The sequence below is a fragment of the Athene cunicularia genome, assembly GCF_003259725.1.
Source record: "Athene cunicularia isolate RWA chromosome 10 unlocalized genomic scaffold, athCun1 chr10_part1, whole genome shotgun sequence".
Classification (NCBI taxonomy): domain Eukaryota; kingdom Metazoa; phylum Chordata; class Aves; order Strigiformes; family Strigidae; genus Athene; species Athene cunicularia.
The window spans coordinates 6,963,818-6,988,241 of NW_020799112.1; the positions used below are offsets into that span (position 1 = coordinate 6,963,818).

At 38.1% G+C, this 24,424-nt stretch overlaps 1 protein-coding gene across 1 annotated transcript in view; it reads left to right on the forward strand.

Annotated features, from left to right (window-relative positions):
- The window catches only part of THSD4 (thrombospondin type 1 domain containing 4), a 348,410-nt gene that overhangs the window by 88,527 nt on the left and 235,459 nt on the right, over positions 1-24,424 (forward strand). Inside the window, exon 6 of the mRNA XM_026856282.1 lies at positions 14,693-14,795. Within this exon, the coding sequence (XP_026712083.1) occupies positions 14,693-14,795 (103 nt within the window). The remainder of the gene's footprint in view (positions 1-14,692; positions 14,796-24,424) is intronic.

The following is a 24,424-nucleotide window of genomic DNA, read 5'->3' on the forward strand; positions in this document are numbered from 1 at the left end:
AGGGTGTGTGCACAGTTTAATGTAGTTGGGATCCTCAGATACTGAAGTAAAGACAAATACACTACATATTTTTAAAAGAACTTTCTTTTTAAGTTGAAAAGCCCCTTCTTATTCCCAAAGAGCTACTGTGTGGTTTATTTATTCTCATTTTGAGATTTGTATAGAGTAGGTGTTTGACATAAGTAGCAAAGTGGGGTTATGATGACATATCTTTTCCTGAGGAAATTAAACTTGACTTTATGTGAGGAATTTTCCCTGCAAACACTGTGGAATTGTATATATGTTTGGTACTCTGACATTCCGTGGGTGTATAGGAAACTTATTAAAGGCTCACATTACTTTGGGTCATACTGTCCTTTCTTTGACTGTTTTGATATTTGCAGCAGAACTTGATAAATAGTAATCCAGAATGCATTGTCACTAATATGGGCTTAATTTATCTTGCACTGCTGCAGAGATACTGCTCTTAAAATGTCCTATGCAGTTTGATTAATTGTCCCTTGTATACAAGAGTCACATAGAGACATCTTTGATAAAGCTCTTGGACCACAATTTTTTCCTCTTCATCTTTGCACTGTGGCTTTATGACATCCCCTTCAACAATTGAGATCACCATATTAGAAAATATTTTGCGTTATTATGTTCTTTTTAAAACTCAAATAATTATGGGAAACTGTCTGCCTTAAGTAATTAGGGAAAATATGTTGGGATAGGTTTAGAAGCTCTTCTCAATTACTTTTATTCCATAAGCATGCTCTGTACGTGTGGCAGTAACAGAAAACATAGTTAGCTGTTTTATGCAAGTTAGTTATTACTAGGTTAATCACTTACTAATCTAGTAAAATGTTTATAATAAGGCCAAAATCTCACAGTTCAGAAAATTTTGATGTCTAGAGGCTTATGGTTTTTAATTGAAAATCCAATTACTTTGATCAATAAATCTAAGTTATTTTAAACTAATTTAGCATCTGGGAGTCCAGGAGTCATGCTCTAATGCCCTGTTCTGTGAAGAACTATAAAAACGGACCAAAAAGAGAGGTGCAGGTAAAAAATTGGTAATGTATATGTGGCTATAGTCAGAGCCTGTATTTTCCAGGTCAGGGAGAAGTGACCCATGGGGTCTGTAATATTGTTATGATGACTGTCTGCAATGTACAGAAATGGTGAGATTTTTGTCTTTCTCCAAAGACAATTTAATAAGATACGAATAAAATATAGTAGAGCCTAGGATTCTAACACTTTAAATTTAATAAAACAGAAATATCCCACTGGAAAATAAAGGTTGTGAGTGTTTATCAGTGATAAAAATCCACAAAATGTGCAAGCCATTATCAGAAAGACACAGTAAGAAACTTAAGGATTCCGTTTACATGTAGAGTCATTATATATTTTTAGGGCAATAAATGCTAACATTGCCATAATTAGTCAATGAAACCATCTAAACTCTGTCGTGCAGAACAAACTTTTTTTATGATTGAGGCATTTTGTGACATGTTTCTAGTTTGAGTTCTGATCTTTAATGAATGGCACCAACACCATTCACCCATGTTTTCCACTCAAATGTGAAAAAAGAAGTGGGATTCACACCATAAATTTGGAAAATCTATAGTGAGTGCCCGTGCTGGCTGCGATTATGTTTACTCCATAGACAGCATCACTGCTTTTGAACCAGTGGAACATAACATCACATTAAATATGAAGTATCTCAAACCCTTATGAATATAGGTCTGGACAGTGTACCATGGTTAAAGTTTTCTCCATGTAAAAATCCCTCCTCTTGTAAAAATCTTTGAATAATCCTTGTGATGTTCAATGTAAGTTGCTATTGCCCCTAAATATCTTAGGGTATTCTCTTGTCTGTTGTTAGTGTTTATACATGGTAGACAGTTTCCATATGTTAGTATAAGAGTTAGCTAATTCATATATATTTAGCACCATTAGTATGTTTGGGGTTTAGCTTGAGCAGTCTGGGAGCTGAATTTTCCAGAGGCTCTATTAACTTTCCAGTTTATATTTTCTTGATTTTTAATGTACAGAGCTACTTCAAAAGGTATGGTTAACATTAGTACTTCAGTATTTTATGATACTGTAGGAAGCATTGAGCTGCATTTTTCTTCTGTGAGGTTTATTTTGAAGTTCTGAGCCTGTTAAATGAGTTGCATGATGAAGATGGAGAAGTCTACATACTGGTGGAAGTTGAATGAATTTGTGTCTAAGAATGGCTGAAGATTCAGACCCTCATTTATGTGTAGTAATAATGTGATATAAAGATATTAATAGTTCACCTAAGTGCCTCAAAATCAAAACCAAAATGCATATCAGTTGGCTAAAACATTTGCTTCCTAACTTCTTGATGAACTATGAATGGTAGGTTTCATGTAACATTTGGAATTGTCTGAGTAGTTACCTTTCTGATTCTTAGAGTAGATGGAATGCACGTGTCACAGAGGAGAGGAAAGGGGAAGAGACCCACAGTTATCTCACCACTTGATCAGTTTTGAATAGTAGCATTAGCACTTAAAATATTGTGGAGTGATTCTGAAACTTCATTCTAATGCTTGTCAAAACAAAGCGATTTATTTTTGTTCCATGATAAAACATGACTTCGGGGTGATTTAGATGCATTGCCTGGTTATTGTTGAGACATAACCTCTGTGCCAAGTTTTAAAGAGGAAACTAATCAATGAAAATTGTGTCTTCAGAGTTGCAACCAGACGGTTGCATTCCTGACGTATTTGTAGATTTATTTAATGGGCTACTGTAAATTTGAGTAGTTGTCACTTATCAATATAGACAAGTGTTGTGGGACATATTTTAAGGCATTTGGACTTTATTTATTTTTGTCAATTCATATTGACAGAAGTCTTTGTCTGAAATTCTGGTGTGTAATTATTCAACACTCCTATAATTTGAACAAGAAATTTGCTTTTTATTCATGTGTTACTTTAATTGCATCCAGGTTTTCAAAGCAGAGGAAGCTGCAGATGTCTAGAAACTTTGATCGGAGGAAGTGCCTTGAATTAATTTACAAATAATTTTTAAAAAAATGTTCATTTTATGAACATATGTTAACTATTCCTGTTAATTACAGGTATAGAAAACACCTACTGTCAGATGTCAGCATCTGCTATGGTACATGAAAGGAGTAATTTTTTCATGGTATTTTTAGGAGATTAGTTCAGTACTGCTGATAATAATGTTCAAGTTCAAGGTGCATTTTCAAGCCAGATACAGGAAAAGAACAGAAATTACGTGAATATGGGAACTTGCAGTGTAAGTACCCACCAATACCATCCCAGTTCTCTTTTGTACTGACTGAAGTGAGTGGAGGAAGAGGAAAGTGCAGGAGAAACTGCTGAAGTTAAGCTAAGGGTGCTGCAGGAGAAGGAATCTGTTAGCAATGCTGTAGCTAGAGTTTTTGGTTTTGTGAATTTTTTTAATTTTAGATTTTTATGGAAGGCTCAAAACCAGCAAATGGACAAAACTCATATAGCAAATGAGGAAACATAAATATAAGATGACCTCTAGCAAGCATGTGTTCCTTTGCCTAGGCACAGAATATTTGTGTTGAAGGATGGTAGTGCAAACCCTCTCCCCAAGAAGTGGTGAAAATAGAAGTGGCACCACATGCCTTGTGGTGCCCAGAACAGTTATTTAAGACTTTGGCATTTGATATGTTAAGAGGTAACTGCATACAGAACAACACAAAACCCAGAAATAATTAAAGCAGTGGTGATATTAAAAAGAAAAAAAAAGAAGCAAAAAAATCAGTCTGTGGTGCTCTGTCTCATCTTTGCTACCACTTCATCAAGTGTGCTGTGCGTTTGTCCAGAAGTAACACCTTTGAGGGCAGCGTATTGCACACAGTGACATGCAAGTGTAATTAATAAGACAGTTTCCTTCTAGTGACAGGTTGCTAAGGCTGTTTATCTTCAAATTCTTGACTTACATTTGTGGAAAATCTAATCCTGTATTTTTTATATCTGTCACTGCAGTGTTAGAGAGGCAATGGGTGATCTGTATGGGGAAAAAGCCAGGGAAACATCCCCTACTGTTTTCTGCAAACCATCTTCAGGTTTTGGCTTCTCAACATTCAATAACTTCCCAGCCAAGGAACATACTGGGTATTTTTCTATATTTCTGTTTGCATTATCATTTGTTAAAGGTAGTAAGCATACTAATTACCTTGATGGCTGTTTTGAGACTTCAGTTTGGGTGACTTTTTGAAGACATTTTTTGTAATGGTTTGTAGTTTTAGTTTGAACAGCAAAGTGCCATTAAAAGGACTTGATGTGACAAAGTTGGACCTGCAAAAGTTTAGAGCTTTCAGAACTAGAGTTTGGTCAACAAACCTATGGTAACTCTTATGTGTTAAGAAAATTATTTAATCATCTGATAGTATATTATTTTACCCCAGGGTCCCTGCATAGATCAACAGCTTAGTTATTAGTGATACACTACTCAAGGTTATTCTCTTTATTATTCAGCCTTTGGCTCCCTGTCTTAAAAATGCTCCTTGAAGAAGAGAAAAAATGGCTTTTCTGAGGACTAGTTGATACTGTTACTGCAGTGTTTGTTCACAAAGCTGCAGTGTGATAGCAAGATCTAACCTCTACTGTAAGAAAGAGAGATGAGATATGGAAGAATAAGGTTTAAAATTATTTAATACCCCATGTCAAGTAATTTGGATTGATTTTTTTTTTCCCTGTGTTCAGCATCACATTTATTATTTGACAATTATCAAAGCAAAATTTGCATTGGCCAAAATTGTGCTTATGATTTGGCAGCTCATCTTCAGATCAGATCCAGAGGTTTTCAGTCTGATCCCCAAACCAGAAAGTACATAGTTCACAAACTAAAAAAGGATTCAATTAAGTAAATTGCACCATAGGTGACATTCCACCCCACCCCCTCCAACTGGTACCAGAGTAACTAGTTCCAGAAACTGCAGATTGTCTTTTGTGTTCCTTATTCAGTGTGCCCATTGTATACCTGCTAGCTTCTACAGTGAATGAGACAGATTATATAAATAGCTCTTCTAACTAAACATTCACAGTTTATCCCCAGAGTAAGTCCACTCTGCATACTGAATTGAGTCATAGATCATATGGAAAAATCAGTATGTAATCATGTAGTGGGGAATGGACCTCACAGGCAAAAAGAGCCAAACAATATAGTAATTACATGGACAATCTTATCTAAGTTGAGGTTAAACAGTCTTTTAATACCTTGTGACTTACTGTATGTAACTTCATAGTTTTAAAACAAACCCAAAAGATCCTTCAAAACCAGAATGCCATCATGTGATACGTCGCTATTCAAAGAGTCATCAGACCATTGCAGCTGAGCCAACAGTAGAAGGAATTTACTCTCTACTAGTACTACAGGTCAATGAAAATGCTTTGCAATAGTGTTCATAGGTTTTTCTCACCACAGGAGCATTTGCCATTCCTCCAAATACAACCCATCTCTGCTCCTTCCCTCTCTCAGAAGCCGTCCACTGTATTTTCTTGCTCAGTCACACATCTCACTTTCCTAGTACCTAGTCTAATGTTTTCCATCTCTTCTGCCTCCAGTCTCTCATCCTGCTACTTAGGTTCCCTGGCTTCTCTCAGTTTCATCCAGTTTCACTTTCCTCTTCTCAGTACCTTCTTCATTTGACCTGCTCATCTAGTCTTATCTCTTGAATCCCAGTCCCAAGATTTATCCAAGTTTTTACAAGGTGTTCCATGCATTTTAGGTACAGGCATTTGTATTGGGGCACTTCCTTGCTTTGTCCATGTGCCTGCAACAGGCTCAAGGGATGATTAAGAACAGAAGAGGGAGATGTCTTGTTTTCATTTCCCGTGCCTGCCCCTAATACAGACCTCAGGAGCACGTACTGATAATTGCTGGAAAACTTCTCAGCCTCTTTTAGCCTCAGATGTGGAACACGCTTCTTGTAAACAGATTGTTCCAGTAGTTTAGCTTCAAAACTTTTAACAAGTTTTGACGGAACATGTACAAAGTATGATTATCAGCATTTTTTTAAAAATCTTGTGGCCTGGCTATATTTGGGTAGATTTCCATATAAAAGGCAGAGGATACATTCTTGACAAAAAACCCCACTTTCCTGGCTGGCTTCATTTCTCTCATTAAAATACACCAGGCACTTATATTTTGAAAAAAATTATTAGAATATTTGAAGAATGTGAAAAAAATAAAACACTTCTTCCCTCTTGTTTTCCTTCAGACTCATTCTTGGATTAAATACTTCAGTCAAAAAAATGAGACTAAGACAGATCCAATGAATGGAAATTTTTAGTCGGAATGGTTAAAGTTTGACAAACTCATAAGTAAAATGGACAGGGCCACCAGCCGTACCTATACCAAAACATTATAAAATATGGCAAATATATCTGCAGTTTAAGGTGCCTTTTTGTTTTAAGTAGTAGGAAGAAAGAAAATATTGCAGAAACATTGTTGAGAGCATGTTGTATCAGAAACTTATTTTTGATGGAAATAACTCTAAAATACAAATAATACTGTAATTTCTGTTACATTTGTCTCCTGCAAACTCATAGTAATTTTAAAACTACAGTTCCAGTGCTCTACAGTTGTTCACTATTTGTGGAAAACAAATTGTTCCACACTGTAGGTCCTTTTTTTTTTTTTTTTTAACAAAAAAAGAACAAAAATAATTCTCTGATCAAACTTACCAGGATTCACCCTAGATATGGTAATATCAATACACTTGTGTCTGTATGTTTCTGCCTCATATATCACTGCCTAAACATTTCTGCTGCCTGGTTGACACTTAGGATAGAGATCCTTCTCTAAGAATGTTGTGGTTATTGCTGTAATAATTTTTATATAAATATTGGAATATCTTGGTAATACAAATCAGAAACTTCCCTAAACATTCAGTCCTCCTGCTGGAACCATTCAGGTAGTCCCTTCACCCACACAAAGGTCAGTCATTGAAATGGAATACATGCAATTGAATGTCCATTTAAATTGATCAGACTTTCATATAGAAAACTGGCAGAAGTTTATTCCCATGTACTGATGAAGTTGGTAGAATAGAAGAGTAAAGTAGTGAAACCTATGTGACATAAAGACTGCAGCCCAGAAAGAACAGGCTGCTCCAAGAACAATGTTTTTTAAAAATAAAATAAAATACTGCTGGAGACCCTAGAGTAGATGTTTTATCACACTGGCATAATTTTCTATGAACTGCAAGGACTTAGATATATTTGCTTTAAGTCTGTTGCTTTCACTGGAGTTGCATCAAGTGTGAGTTTGTCTCAGGGTCCTTCAAAGCTGGTATTGGTAGTTCCTTTCAAAAAGAGTTTTGGATTGGCTGATTTTTCTAGTATAAAGAATACTACTACTATTAATATATGAAAGCAACTATCTTTAGTACATAAACCTCATATTTTCTGAGGAGGGCTATTAAAACATGGTCTGTTTCTCAGATATATTTGATCAGTCTAGACAGGTGAGATGCTGAATAAGCAGCAAGGCTGAAAAGCTTCCATGTTAAGGCATTCTTCACACTTTGAGCCAGGTTGTGTCAAATGGAAATAACTTTTCGTTGATTTCCCACTAAATGAGACAATAGTGTGCAGTTTAAGCACCTTGAACATTATGTGGTGTTTCTATAAATAGATATTTGAATGGATTCTTGTAGAGACTGAGAACAGCCATTACACAAAGTAGTTATGATTTCTGTTGCAAATGCCAAGATTTTGATGCTTGATTGGGATCATGTAAAGAATATCCTATGTGTGCTCCAGTCTCAGTACTGAAGTAATTATTTGCTCAGGGAACTGAGCACTAAAAGAAATTTGGGACAGTAAAATAGTAACTACATTTGGAGAAAATGGCTTTGAAATGAGTTGATCGTCATTTGGTCTTTTGCTGGATCAAAAAACCACTAGCTTGCTGAACAGTCAACCTACTAGATCATTGGCAGGTGTTAACTGACATAACTCTGCCTTCCATAGCATACTTGCATATCACTTTACACCAGATGATACCCTGTTCCAGGATGGTCTTGTTTTTCAGTATTTGTCTTCCATTTTCTAATTGTTAGACTTAGATGTTATAGAAACCAGTTATTGTTTCTCAGATTTTTTGTTTGTTTGGTTGTTTGTGGTTTTTTTGGACTAGCATTTGTAAAATTTTAGCAATAAAGAGAAATGGATTATTTCCTTGACACATTTTTGTTACTACTGAGGAACTGCACTGTTTTCCTACTATAGCTCTTTGGTGAGCCCCTCCTAAGCTTATAATGCCAAACGTTTCCAGTCATGGACATTAGATCAGTGTAGATGCTTTGTGTGGGATGGATGAGTGTCTAACATTTTATTTAAAACCAAAGCTGGACTTGAATCTTGTACAAGTTGTTGAAAATCTTAAATAAATTATTTCAATCTAATCAGATGGATCTGTCAGTGAGAATTTAAAAAAAAAGCCACAAACCTCTAAAGTTAAGGAGTAATATTTCTTTTTCCATCCATTTGGTTTATCATTCTTCTCCATTATTAGACATACTGTGTTTTCAGCTGTGAAGTGCTATGGAAGGGAAAAAAAGGTAAAGCAATAATAGATGCACTTGCCACATTGTGCAATAATGCCTTATTTGTCTGATACATTGCAGAGTTAATAAAGATTAGGTTTGGGTAACACTTCAAAGACTTATTCGGAGGACTTTCTTGGTGCAAAGCTGAAATCATTAATGGAAAAAAAGGGTTCTTGAATTCCAGACTGAGATGGTAGCAGTTTCCTTGTCCGTGGCAGTGGGAGCAAGCACATACCTTGGGTAAGGCACACACCCTGGTGTGCTGCTCTGCCATGGACCATCTTCCTTGTTCCAAATATAAGCTCGTTGCTAGCTGAATGTGATTTGGGGAGAAATACAATGATTTTGTATTCTGCACACATCTAAGGTCTTTTCCATCTATGATGGGCAGCCCCTTGAAAGCAGTGAGGGAACAGAGAAAGGCTACAACCCAGTATTACTTGCTCACTTAGTCTCTACATCACTTCAGAATCTTCCTCTGATTAGTAAAGAAAGTAGTTTATGATGATTGTTAAAACTAAGCTTAATGTCCATTGCAACAGACACGTAGGTGTAAATTCATCGCTTGAGGCAGTGCCGAGATTTCAACAATACAGGTGCTCATTCCTCATAAACTTGTCCAGATACCACTGCATTCACAGATGTTAATTTTCATTCCATGTCAAGCCAGACATTTATAGTGTACTGTCTGTTGTCATGGACTGTAACTAGAGATGGCTAGCACTATTTTTACTGCAGAGCTGTTCTTCACATAATTGTAAAAATTTTTGCATTTTAAAGTTTCTTGCATATTTTTGTTTTTCAGAAGCATCAATTCCATTTTAATAAAAAGTCTGTCTGATATTTTGTGCCATAGACATGTAGACACATTTAAAATACCTTATTTCTATTTTTAGATGGCAGACAATTGTCTTCATCTTCTGTTACCATCTTTAAAAATCAGAACTATTGGGGGAATAAGAGTCACCAGTAGTTTAAATGGATCTGTTGCTTTCTTTCAGTGTGTTTTCAGCTAGACAAGAGTAGGTTGCCTTGATTCTAAGTAACACTGATAGGGGCATGCAAGGTTCTTGGCAATGCAAAGAGAAGCAACTTAGCAGAAGAAATAAAATTTGAAGGACCCCACATTCTGCTTTCATATATGCACATGGAACTTCCACAGGCTTCAGGAAGAGCAAGGCAGCAGCGATTCAGAGCAGAAGTTCATTGAAGACATGGTAGACTGTTGTGTAAAGAATAGGAATCTATGTAGTGTGCATATTGCAAGGACATGTCACTTCTAAGAGTATGTTTTGAAAATGAAAGAAGAATCTTCAGATTACTGTTTCAGAAACAAGTATTTTAATTATTTTTCTTTGGAGATATGTTTATCCTCTGGAATATCAAAGGATTAATCTGATTAGAAATAGGGTACAACTAGATTACATGGACTTAATTTAATATATAGTATTGAACACATAGGAAATATTAATTATGAATTATGCCTGAGCCTGGAGAATCCAGAAGGACTATGGGGCCTTGGAAAAAGAGTTTGCCAGTTACTGTAGGTCATAAGAATGAAACAGTGCCAAAAATCTTAGTCAACATTTTAATTGCCTTTAGAGGTGGTTTCGGGATCAAAATGGCCCATTTATGCATTTCCAGAAGTGCATTATCTCAGTGCAGCTCTAACCAGCTTTGCTAATGGCAGGCATGGGTCCAGTGTGAGTGCCTATCTGCTGGCAGACTGATAATTTTCTGGTGTTTTGCCAACACTTCATTAATTAAACCAAGTGTCAAAGATTTGTTAAAAACCTGTGCTTTTCGAATGTTTCCCAAAATCTAAAAAGCAAGTAGGGTGTTTTCTTTATTTTACAGTCTTAGCTGTACTTGCAGCTCATTTTAAGAAAGCTGTAATGGTACATGACAAAGAGAAGTACTGTGTGTTGCTGTCCCTCAGAATACTTTCATACCTGCATTTCTCAGATGAAATTGAGGCATAAATAAAGCTACTGTTTCAGAAGTTCAAAGTTTCTATCAACTGCAGACACAGTGCATTTCAAGAAATTTGGCCTGCGGTCCCAAAACACAAAGGGATACTTCTAAAATGTTTTGTCTTAAGCACAGCCAGCCTCATCAATGCAGAGCTGTGCTGCTGCTGTTAATTCCACATTCTGAAAGCACAGAAAGACAAGCTGGCTGAGATACTTATTGAAACAGCCGCATCAAAGTGCAGCAGTGGAAAAGTCTTACCTGGTGTGAAAATGTCCAGCATTTTGCAAGTACTTAGCTGAATAAAGTCCTACATGTTTAATTTACAGCATTGGTTTTTCCAAGCAGCATATTTTAAGTTCAGAGACATCATCTAAACCCATGTAAAATTATGGATTCTAGATGCTGTTTCTAATTTCATAGCGCACAACTGAAAGAATAATGATTTAAAAAGCCTCTCCCAGCATAGAGTGTAGTTTTCTAGATAATTATGTCTACCTCTACACGATGGAACCTGAGATTTATCTTAGTACATGCAGCATATATTTTTTACTCATCTGGCCTCCACAGACCTGGTTTAAAAAGGAGACTTTGTTTCTTTATTTACCCATGTCTGGAGAGGTCATCCTGTTTTTATATCAAAACCTTTATGAAGTTTTTGAGGAAAAAAATGAAATTCCAGATCTGTTGTTAACAAAACAATGAATCAAAATCAACATTTCGTTTTCAAAAAAATTGTTTTCAAGTCCCTAACAGTCAGCACGATCCTAATGCCCTCATGTTACGGAGGGGGAATCACACAGTAAGGTTAAATATTTCAGCAAAGTTCATTCCGAAAGCCTCTGGGAGATTTTGGAAAGAGATCCAGGTTGTTTAAATCCTAGTACTCTGGCTTAGCCACAGGAACATTCTTCATCTGTAAACATGCCAACATGCCTGCTTTTCAAAGCAAAATTCGCCTGGCAGAGGGCCAGGCAGGGTGTCGGGACGCTGTTGCGGGCAGAGCCTGGGAGCCGAGCCCAGGTGTGACCTGCCGCACGCTGCAGGCCTCATGGTGCTATGGGGAAGCCTGGCTCTGTCCTCAGTCCTCTTCCAGTATCTCCCAGCCACTGGCCTGAGCTGCAAGCAAATGATGAACTCCCTAAGGTACAATTGTCAGACACTGGAAACAGAAGCTTTCTTTGGGGTTGTCATCTTTAGTCACTGATGCTCGTTGCTGTCTTTTAGGAGTTTTATAGTCAAGCTCTATGTGTTTGTGACAGAAATAGTAATTAAATGATAGTGTAAAAGTGGGTTGTCCTCTCAGGGAAGAAAAAAAAAATGAGGATCTACAGAAACCCCTATGTTAAAGTTTCACTTTTAATTGTGCAGGGTCGTGCTTTTTTCTTTCAATGATAACTATGTATTTTCTGCCTAAAAAGCCAGAGATGCCAAGAGAAAGTGCTTGGTGCTCTTGGCTCTTCTGAGAAAGGCCCAAGGATTTCATTTTTGGGGAGCTAAGCAGTAGGTGGCATAAAACTGTGATTTTGTTTGGCAATGCAGTAAGAATTTAGGTGCGATTAATAAATTATGTATAGATGTTAACTAGTATATACTTATGGTATAACTTCTAAGCCTTGGTGATTCATAAGCTATAGTAAGTTTAACTAGTTGCACCTTGTAGTTAACTCTTTCATAAAATATTTTTAAAATACATTTAGAAATAAAGCTGAGTATAATCTGTATAAAGAATAAAGCAAAGAGTTTTTGCAGTCCAGATGACTCACTCAAATTTTTACTCAAAATTTTACTTTGTAATTAAACTTTGATGAAAGGAACGGAGGAAGTATGACTGAGTTGGGACTTTTAAAGTAGCAGGGACATTACTGAGTTAGCCTTTTCTTCTGATTTTGGCTTGATCCACGCAGTGTTTAGTGTATTTGTCGGTCCTTTGTCCTGCTTTAAAGCAATGGGGCCTCTGTCCTGTGGGCAACTTTCAGTACGTTTAAAACCAGAAATTGTAGCTATATAAAAAATCATCTTAGAAAGGGTGGGTGTCACTATTTTTTTGGCAACAGCAATGAATATTTTGATATTTTTATTCATATGTTGTCTGCAGTTGGTATGAACGGGGTATACAGGAAATGGTTTATGAGCCAGAAATACTGGTACACAAGAGCACGAGCTCAAGGCTCAGAGAAGGAAAAGCTAGAAAAAACAAAACTTCACAATAAGACTGTCAGAAAACATGTGCCAAAAAAAAAGGGGAAAGGCGTTCCAAAAAGAAACCCTTCAGGCGGGTTCTTTGCTGGTGCAGACTGATGTCATTCTGCTGTAATTTAATGTAGTGACCTTAATTTCTGCCAGCTCAGGTTCTGTCCTCTCGCCTTTAGGATATGTGCTGTAATTGGTTTCCATGAAGAGTGTAAGCTTCCTAGCCTTGCTTAGTTCATTGGTGTGGCTGCATTACCCTTGATGCACTCTGTGTCACAGATGTAAGGGTGTGTATTTCAGTTGTGGGAATATAGCTTTGCTTTCTGCTTTTGGCACTAGAAAGACTTTTGGTCCAACCCTCCCAATGTAGTTTGGTGGCTCACGGTCCTATTTTCAGGGAAGCTTTTTTGCTTGTTTTTTTTATTAGAGGGTTTGTTCAGGAAAACAATATTTGCACATACTTTGAGATCTCTGAAGGATGGGTGAACAAATCACAGATGGCTGTTTGGCCAGAAACAGTGTTTATTCTAGAAGATTTGTTACGTGATTCTAATAGAAGATAAAGTAGTCTGTGAACCTTCCCCCAGGCATGTCTTTGGTACAGTTTATAGCCCACTTGGAAACTCTTGACTTTGATGTCTCACTGATCCAGTTACAAACATCTTCATATATAGATGGTGGATATGAAGCAAGAACTCTTCTGGGACCTCTGGTGTGCTGACTTTCACTGCAGAGATGACCAATCTTTCCCCTATACAAATATAAGAGAACAGACTTGCAGTTGCAACAAGAGCTATTCTAACCGATACTCTTGCTGTTCCCTTCAGAACCAGTTATTTAGCCATGCTGCTTTCATATAATAGTCTGTAGTTTTCCCTTGAAATAGAAAAAATTCTGTCTCCTATACAGTAAATATGCTGATGTTTCAGTCCAGTTCTTCATGTGGTTTCTACTGTTTTTGAATAGTGTTTTAAATAGCCATTTTGATCATCAAAAGGCTACCTGAAAAAATGCATGTGACCAGATCTTGTCTATTTTCTCCAAGCATAGCAATTCTAATTAATCCCCTGCCGTTTTTAGAAATCTTTCTCCCCTCTGTGTGTGCCCACACACAGAGTAGTCTTTTGCTGTAACTGCCGTAGTGTGAGGATACAGACAGAACAAAGTAATTAAGTATTTAAGTATTTAACTTGTATTTACTTTTGGAATCTGCTTCACATCTAAACAAGGCTCGACTGCCAATTTTCATTGCAAGTGACCTAATAAAAGATGTTACTTCTATCTGTAAAACTTGCCCTGCCTCAATATGTGTGTGTACGCTTGTATATAAGAAGCAATTCCCACTATTTATCTTCAAAAACTCTGAAGCTACCATTTGAAGGCTCAAGTTAAAATACAAATTAATACAATGACTCTAATAGCAGTATGTAGAAATAATAATAATAATAATAATAATAATAATAAAGTGATAATATGGTAATGAAACATAGGATGAGAATAAGAAGTTGTTGTGGCCAGCTTTTAATAAGTTATAGAAGCATGTATGTTAAATATTTCAACTCTATTGAATCTGAGCCCAGAAAATTAATAATGAAGAATGCAAAGCTATTGTGGAAAGGAAATGATTTGGATCTAATTTACTGAATTTATCTTGAAGTGTTGTCTTTTTGCTGAGGAAAATGACAACTCAATAAAAAATTCACTTTTTTATAGAACTGTTGCTCCATGATCTCCACAAACTCATTTTTTTCTACAGGCACTTCTGATACTGTTACTTAAAAGCACACTGTTTATTGCCTGTTTTAAAGAAAAGGAGTCTCCTGGTCTTCATATTGTTCACCTGGATTAGAATTTGGCAATGCCTTCATTAACCTTCTAAACTGAATTGATAAGAAAGCAATAATAACATTGCTGTTGATTATAATGTGGCTGTCTTGTTGTTGTTTTTTTTTTTTTAAACAGATGTGTCCCGAAAGCAGCAGAAATATTAGAGAGGTGCAGTGTGCATCATACAATAACAAACCATTTATGGGTCGATTTTATGAATGGGAACCTTTTGCTGAAGGTAAGGGAAGACAACTTGGTTTTGCATTATTATACAGATTGTGTTTTGGAAAAGCAAATGGGATTTTTTTACTCAGTGGAAGCCATCAGGCTTTGACTGTTTGAGTCTTGCTCATTTTGCTCTGTTTGTCTGCTGCATTTATTCATGGATAGACAAGTAGATATTCTCATATCAATATTTCTTACATTTTGCAGGAATGAAAGCATGTGAGTACTACTTTGATTGGTATACTATTGGCTCTGTATAGTGCTGCAACAGTATTTCACCTTCTACACTGTTAGCTACCTTCTTTTTTTTAATGTATTTGCTTTTGAGGACAAAGGGTCAGCATGGCTTCATTTCAGTAAATGGAGTTAAATTTTTTTTAATGCCAGCTTAGCACGTAATTCATGGTCCATATGCATTCAGTTCAGGACACTCTGGCTGTCTAATTTGTACTTTCTAATGGTCTGTTTGACAGTTGGGATGCTGACTACTGGAGGGGTGTCTGTGATGGAACACAAAGCAGCAGCAGCTCTAGGAGTGGTCTGTCACCCCTCTAGAGTCCTACCCCTTGGAGTATGAAATCTTAGCCAGTTGGGGGTTATAACTTTCTCCAGAAACATGTTTTGTGAAATAGTTATTTTGTTCGTCTTTCTGTAAACAAGAGCTGGGCCCACCTCAGTTAAGATTTGTGATTATGTATGAGGTAAATAATTTATTCTTCAAATACCTCCCTGGTTTCAGAGGAATTTAGTTCATGTCCTATTTTTTTAAATTATTTAAAAAAAGCTGTTTTCCACAAACCTTCAAAGACCAAAGAGGATTTATTTATTCATAGAGAAATACATATGCATACTGCAGACTAGCTATCTTTATTATTCTGAGGCCATTCTATCACTTGGCATGAATCACTAGTAGGAGAGTACAAACATGACTTCGTTACGCACAGCCTCCTTTACTGACAGGCTGTGTGTCCTCTGTACCACATATTCTCTGCAATGTCTCCTCTCCAAATCGAGGCACAGCCTCACCTTAAAATGATACAATTTTAAAAATAATTAACCTGTATTTTTTAAGTGTCTTTTGAATATGGCTTTTATTGCCTTCTATGTAAGTAGCTACATATAATACAATACCACATGGTTAAACAGAAGTAATACATTTAATGTCTTACAGTCGGTGTTTATAGCCTCTTTGCTAGAAGACTTCGTTACAAATAAAGGCTTCAGTGTGTTATGATTTATCTTTATGGTAATGCCCTGCCCCTGTATGTCCTAAAATTGATGTAGTGGCAGGATTTACCTGATTATGCACATCTTCAGTGTCAGTGATCTGCTCTGAGGCAATTAGCACTCTGTGCATGTTTTACGTGCCTTCAGTTTTTACGCTGTGCTAAGTTGCTTTCCCAGCTGCAACAGGGAGGCAAAATAAGAGATTTGGGAAAGGAATGATAAAGTGTCTTTCATGATGGAGAGATTCCTCCTGGTTCTCATACTTTTATTCCCCCGCCCTTCATCCTAATAGGTTTAGAAGAAGAAAAGGGTGATGGCTACTGGTGATTTTTTTGCTTTAATAAACTGAGGTCACATGTATTCTGTAGTATAGAACCTGATACAACGTTTTGAAGTGAGAGCTGTGAAAAGCACATCTGTGTAGGGCTGCAGCTGGATATGGAAGACAGCATGTGCTGCTGTCACTGTATTGCTCTTGGGAACTGAGGGAACCCCTTGCTGGACTGTATTATGTGAATAGCTTGCTTTGAGACAGCTTTTGGGGTTCTGTGCTTTGCCTCAGTGCACAAAGGCAAAATGCCTATTTTGTAACAATAACGACCCTTCCGAAGATGTGCTGAAGGAAGTATTAGAAGTCATTGCTCATTTATTTTTCAGGGAACTCAAGAAGTGTTCCAAGTGTGTGAAGTACCTTTTTCCTATACCCAGAAATGGACGTTTCCATGGGTGCTTAGCATGCTAGCATGCTCTCTGTAGTTCCTTTAGATGAGCAGCTTTGATCCACAGTTGATGTTACCTATTTTTACAGTTCAACATGAGTCAGTCTAGATTGAGGTAGGTTCATATCTGACTCCTAATCCATCTAGTAATGTTTGTTTCTAATATAGTTATGCCTCAGTCCAGGTTTTATCTGTTCTGGGCATGGTGAAGACTTGCAGAGCTGTACCTCTTTATCTCAAATGATGAACATTCAGTATATACTATGCTTTTAATTAAAGTCGTGTTTGGCATTGTGAAGTTGACCTAAAGGAAGTTTCACAGCTGTACAACTTTGTCATTTTGTACAATGCATTTAGTCAGAGAAAAGAGCTTGGTACCCCAGCAAGCACATGGCCGAAGGCATATTCTGCAGACAGCATGACTTCTCCTATAACATGGTCCAAAAGACTAATGATGTATCAGCTTTGATGCATCCCTTTTCAAAGTCCTATTGACAAGACACAGCCAATGCTGAGCCAGCTCAGCCCACCTCCATCTTCTTGCTTCCTACACAGCAGCTTTGACTCACTCAACCCTCTGCCAGGAAAGATGACTCAGGGGATCTAAAACATGCCACAATTGTTTCTTTTTCCCTCCCCTGCATAGCACAGCTTGCTCCTAATGTTTATGTTGGATCAAGGGCAGCTAATCCATAATTTACAGCTCTGTCTTGATGGTGAGTTAAGTGTAATTATTATTATTTTTTAAAAATACATATATTTTTATTTCTCCCCTGTTCAGATTGGTACAGCTGCATTTCTAACCCCTGTTTTATCTGCTACTGCTCCAACACAAACTTTTGTCTTTATTAAAAAAGCCATATTAAAGGAACTGTAAACCCCATGAATTTAGAGTATTTAATGAAAAAAACCCCTAGTTTGTGTTGGAGAACCAATAGCACATACTAACTTTAAGGGCAGGATTTGAGAGGACAGGTCCAGTTGTGACAGAGGGAAAACATCACAGTGACATGACCATAAAACCTGTAAGGAAGTTCAAATCTACAGAAGCAATAAATGTTTTAATCATTCTGATAATTGAACTCTTTAATTTGAATTCTTAATTTCAGCTAACTTTTATTTTTAATTGTGGTGAAAAATTCTTAATGTCTTTGATATTGATAAAGAATCTGTCAAAAGCAGAAAACCTATTGGTTCATCAAAAGGGTAGCTCAGTACGAATCTGACCACAGGAGTCTCTCTTAGTGAAGTATAACTGCATTTTTTGAGAGGAGGGAGACAACTGCAGACTTTTTTTGTCAGAAACCTTATACAATATAAAAGAAGAAATTAAGTCCTCTTCAGGAAAATCTGTCTGATACTTCATCTTCAAGAGGATACCTTGATAGTCTTATGCATCCAAAATAAATTGTCGCATATAATATTTTCAAATGAAGAATTGCAGAAGATCCTGGGCAACTGCAGGCCCTCTTGCTTTGAGTTCTGTTTGATAATGACAGCCAGGCTTTTGTAATAGTATTTTATAGTGCAATCCTAGCTACGGGTTTGTGTTAACAGCTGTCAGGATTACACCTGAGCCAGGCAGGCGTAGGAGCAGTACGCACGCAAAGAGCATTCTGGCGCTCTGCACTGGGCCCTCTGCACTCTTAAGATGCAGAGTCCTGCCAGGACATTCAGCTTTCCCGACCTGTGCTGCCCTTTGGTGTGGGAATGAGCAAGGGGAGCTGCTGGGAGGGCTGCCTCTGCCTGCTTTGCCAGTGGAAGAGGACTTCCAAGTTGAGGAGGAGCCGTGATTGCATCTCTGGTATGTAAAACTTGAAATAGCGAAAAATGTATTCTTTGGCTTTTTTCTTCCTTTAGAACGTGGCAATTTACAGGCAGAAAAATGCTGCAAAGTTTGAGCATTTTCTCCTGAGAGACAATTTCACTTTCTTAAAAAAGAGCAAAAAAGAGGGTTTTGCAAATCAGAGACTGGTCTGCTAAATGTCAGACATGATTTTCCCCTAAAAGATATTGATGCTTTGCTCCCTTCCCCCGTAGTAAAAGAAATGCAAAATTTTCATGGAAATGATTCTATTTTCTTTTTTGATTTTTTTTTCATTTTGTTATTTTAAGGCAAAATTTTAATGGGAAGTTTTCTAAAATGCAGACTTGATTAAGCATTTCCTCCAAATGATGTGGTTTTTTGCTTTTTCTTGAAAACCAGCTCTAGTTTCAGTGCTCTCCTTTCAGATGAATGCACTTGTTTGCAGAGCAGCACGCTCATTTATCGTTTTCACACTGACAGCAGGAATTCTTGCTGTTTCAAATGTTATGTGCTATTTTACGTATGCAGCTGTAACTTGTGTTTGAGCTCACTGGATGCTAACAAAGGTAACAATGGGAATGAGGACGTGGCTAAAGGATCATCATAGTAGTGGCTGTACAGATGATTTAGTTCCACTTGGTAGAGTCAAGATGTCTTTGGCTTTAAATACTGTATCAAGCCAGAGTTTCTAGGAACAGAGCCATGCTCAGATCGTGAAAGCTGTTTAAATAGTTTGTTGCTGGCAGATGCTTGCTGGTGCAGAGCGTGGAGGCAAGCACAGAGTGCGGGGAGAGGCCTCTGGTCCCTGGCGGGGGGCCTGGAGGGCAGCGCCCTTCACCCGAGGGCCGTGGGGCAGCCAGGGCAGGTGAGCTCTGACAGTGAGTGGGTCTCTGGAGAGGCAGCCTGGCAGTGTTTTTCTCGGTTCCTGATCACACATGGGGCTTCCTCTTACGGCTTCTCTTTATTTTGTATTTGATTGTAGGCTGTACACCACATTGCTCTTTGGAGCAGGGTTTGAGTCAGGCTGAGTTTCAACTGGGATAAAAAGTCCTCTAGCTGTGAAAGCAGCAGTAGCATATATGTAATGGCACTAATGTCACTGCTGCATTTTCTGTGGGGGGGGAAAATGGGTCCCTAGTCTCCCCCAATACCATTATTGCCAAACCTAACTACTGATGTGCACCATGAGTGATTCAAAATCAGCTGCAGTGAGAGAGGCTGGCAGGCGCCGGGTGTCAGCACCCAGCCTGGTGGCAGGGCCATTGGGCAATTTCAGCGGGCTTCTGTTTGCTTGAAATGTATCAGAATCCAGACTTTGAATGGATGGAAAGATATTTCGTCTGCATGTTTTTCACTCTGGACTTTATGGTACTCTTTCTCTAAAATAACTTTCATGTCAGTGCTCCATCCTGAAACCTGTGTTGTGTTTAGAGAAGTCACTGTAGAGGTAGATCTGTGTATGCTGTAAAATCCTTTCTGAGTTTACTTTTGTTTTGAAATACCTTCTAGTAACCTGACTTCTAGATATAGATGTACCTCAGCTACAGCTCTAAAAAATATAAGCTCTGAAGAAAATGAAATGTAAAACTTCCACAGGTCTCTAACAAATACTGCAGCTTCAGTACTTTGTGTCAGTACAGTTAACAGGACAGTGCAGACATTGCCTACAGATCCTTGACAACCAGCTGTAGGCACAGAGTAGTTTTGCTGATGTTTCAGAATTTTGGAGCTTTTGACTCATTTGCTCAGGCTTTGTGGAGACAAGGGTATATAGGCTTTCAAGGAAACCATTTATTCAGTTCTAAAGTTTCACCAATAAGATATTCTGTGGGGCATCTTCCATTCAGCTGATCACCAGAAATCATCCACCAGAACAAGCGAACTTCAGGACATCCCTTCCTGGTGGGAGGGTTTGTAAGTCTGCTAAATGAATATCAAAGTTCTGACAAGTAACATTTCTCTTGTCAGATTTCTACATGTTGCTTCTAAGTTTTCTATTATTACATGTGACTATTTGTATATAGCTACCAAATATGTAGAAATAATGTTACAGTAAGTTTTGGGGCCAGATAGAAATGCGACCTATTGTGTGTTGTGTAATGATGTGAATCAATGAATATTCCGGACCAACCCTGGGTATATTAAACTGTTTAGTGTGTTGTTTTTTCTTCTGTTAAAAATGTGAGATACACATATAAACAAATTATATATTGTTAATATGCATGTTATTAGTGAAAGCATTCATTCAGTGTCCATTGTTGGATTTCATTACATCTTAATATAAAACCATTCTACCAATAATGTAAAGTTTGATATATACAGAGAAACCTAACATTCGTGTCATCTTTTAGGTTAACTGGAAACGGAACTTCAGTTTAGTGCAATTAGAGAATTCTTCCTTGCGTAAGATTAGTAAGGTAGGCCCCGATGTGTTTCCTGAATGTCTGTGATTTCTTGGCTAGAGGAGTGCAGTCCTTGAGCAGCAAAGGTAACGTAGACCCAGTTTGTGAGCGCTTAGCCTTTACTGATTTGTAACTGCCAATTTGTTGTGGCTCAGGATATGATGTGCTGAACTAGTATTCTCTTAGTTTTGTGCACATTACTTTATCAACCTAATTTTTTCACCCAAAGGACAAGAAGACGTCTTATTTATACTTTCCTTAGTAAATTACTTCTAGTTAGTGAACATACAGATGTTTGAGTATATACGCAGTATCTCAAGAAATAATCCAGCTGTGCTGCAGTTCATCCAGCTGCAAGGTATTATGTTCAGTGAGGCAGCTGCTTGAAGTCTTCATTTCTCATCACAATAGACCCTAGACCATACTTCTCTGCTTTTTTTTTTTTTTTTTTTTTTGCTTTGCTTGGCCTTTTCTATTATCTGTTGGGCTACTTTTAAGTTGGATCAGTCAGTCTCTAGCTGTTTCAGGAACAGTTACTTAGCAAATGAGTAACATTAAACTGAAGAGTAAGCCAATAGCAGAATAGTATAAGACATCCTGAAGCATATACCTGAATTATTGACAGGAGCTTAAGCACTATAGGCATACAAATTCCTCTGGAATTCTGATGGAATGTGAGCTCTGATTTCCTTTAGACTCATTGGAAATCCTGAGGCAGCGAAGTATTCGTTTTTCACACATTACTGAAAATTCTATTTAACTTTTAACTGAAATCTCTTTGAAATGTTGCTCATTTATGAGACTAGTATTTATTCAGATTCAGTAGAACAAGAAGTTCATTTATGCATGTCCCTTTTTCCTCTTTATTTATTCCTGATTTGTGAATAGATCACAGGAGAAAGCAGATGAAAGTTTGCAAAGCTTTAGAAGTATGGCTGTGCTAAAGTATCTGAGGCATTTCTTTGACTTCATCAATAAATCTGTTTCCTGAACATCTGTTGTGTTGAGCTTGACCTGGAAATTGTAAATATCCTGTGTATTACTGAAATATGTAACTATGTCTATAGAAAGCTTTAATAAAAAAATATGCTTTGTTACTTATATGTATGGAAACCTAATGCTTCCACATGGCAACTTACCTTTTATAGTTATTCTTCCTGCATAATTTTATTAATATACATGTTTTGATTGGTGTTAGTAAGAAGATTAGTGATATCAGAGCCTGGCTTTTACCTGGGATTCTGTGGTTTGTTACAATTCAAATAATAATGCGTACGTATTTTTAACTGTACTATTTTAGGCAGGGACCATACTATGATGCATGAAGTCAACCATTTCCCTGTGCGGGGTCACATGCACTGCATGTTGTAATGTTTCTAGGTCATTGTGTGTACCTCAATTTCTCCACTTTTCTACTTGCTATTTGGAGGGGGAAATGGGTTAAGAAGGATGAGAGAAACAAGAAGATTTGGGTGTTTATAGATGGACATGTGGATGAGTCTCAGAATTGGAAAGGGTTGTTAGTGACTTTAGGAAAATGGAAAATGATATCCATCTAATGCTAACATTCAGCAGTAAACTCAGTACACTCAAAAGTGGACTTGAATGTAAACCATGTAAATAGAATCGATTTTTAAGAAGACAGGAAAGTGAGAGAAAGGAGAAAAGAGATGAGCTGACAAGCCATATCTGTCCTAAACTTACAGGGTTTAGATAAATTTGGCCTAGTTTTGCTGTAGAAGGGATGTTGTCTTCTGTATCCAGGTGACCAATATTTACTGCTGTATTTTAGAGTCTCTGACCTGCCTCGTTGCATTAATTGCGAATTGGTTAAACATCTCACAAAGAATTATGCCCTCATTTCAAAGTACACTTCTTAGTTCCACTGGTGGGAGCAGAAAGTTAAGGATGAATGTTGTGGCTTTCAGGCTCAGATTTAGAAGCAAAATTGTGTCCAGATTGTGTGGCAATGAAAATCGTTAGGCTAGAACAGAATGTAGAAGGCAGATTTGATTTTTGCAAAGCACATGTGGAAGTGAGTGGTATAGATCCTTTTAAGTCACTTTGATAAAATTTACCTTTACTCCCTCCACTTGCTACCGACAGCAGGACCTCCATGGGTTCAGATTCATGTCTGCGGTATCAACAAATTTCCTGATACTGTGTGAGTGTCTCTGAGAAATACTGTGCAAATTTTTTTCCACTGTAGTATTCTCTAATTTTATTTGTTCTTTTGAAAACGAGTAAAGAAAATCTTTATTGAATTTCTGTAGTAGATTGTTTACCTGTTAGTGGTCCTTGGAACAAGATACAGACACTTAATATTCAGAAATGAATTTTAAAAAAACCCACCACCACCACCCTGTAAAAATGAATCAGTGGAATAATTCTATCCACAAACCCAACTTAGTGGTGTAAAGTACTTAGTAGCTTTGTCATAGCTTCCTTAACGTCTGACTTAAGCTGTCAAACAGAGTCTTTAAAAAGCAGGACTACATGAATAACGGTATATGACCTCACGTGATCTGTAACAGACCTTATCTGTCTGTCTGTCTGTCTGTCTATCTATCTATCTATTGGTGTCCCCCAGGGCTTGGTTTTGGGGCCACTCCTGTTTAACATCTTTATTGATGACTTAGATGAGGCGATAGAGTTCATCCTCAGTCAGTTTGCAGACAACACCAAGTTGGGTGGGAGCGTTGATCTGCTCGAGGGTAGGGAGGCTCTGCAGAGAGACCCGGACAGGCTGGAGCGATGGGCTGAGGCCAGCTGGAGGAGTTTCCATAAGGCCAAATGCCGGGGGCTGCCCTTGGGCCACAACAACCCCCAGCAGCGCTACAGGCTTGGGAAGGAGTGGCTGGAGAGCTGCCAGTCAGAGAGGGACCTGGGGGGTGATTGACAGCTGGCTGAACAGGAGCCAGCAGTGTGCCCAGGTGGCCAAGAAGGCCAATGGCATCCTGGCTTGTGTCAGCACTAGCGTGGCCAGCAGGGACAGGGGAGGGATCTTGCCCCTGTACTCGCCACTGGTGAGGCCGCCCCTCGATTCCTGTGTTCAGTTTTGGGCCCCTCACTACAAAAAGGTCATTGAATGACTCGAGCGTGTCCAGAGAAGGGCAACGGAGCTGGTGCAGGGTGTGGAGCACAGGTCTGCTGGGGAGAGGCTGAGGGAACTGGGGGGGTTTAGTCTGGAGAAGAGGAGGCTGAGGGGAGACCTCATGGCCCTCTACAGCTCCCTGAAAGGAGGGTGCAGAGAGGGGGGATGAGCCTCTTGAACCAAGTAACAAGCGATAGGACAAGAGGGAATGGCCTCAAGTTGCACCAGGAAAGGTTTAGACTGGATATTAGGAAGCATTTCTTTCCAGAAGGGGCTGTTGGGCGTTGGTATGGGCTGCCCAGGGCAGGGGGCGAGTCTCCATCCCTGGAGGGGCTGAAGAGTTGGGTCGACCCAGTGCTGAGGGATCTGGTGGAGTTGGAAACTGTTAATGTT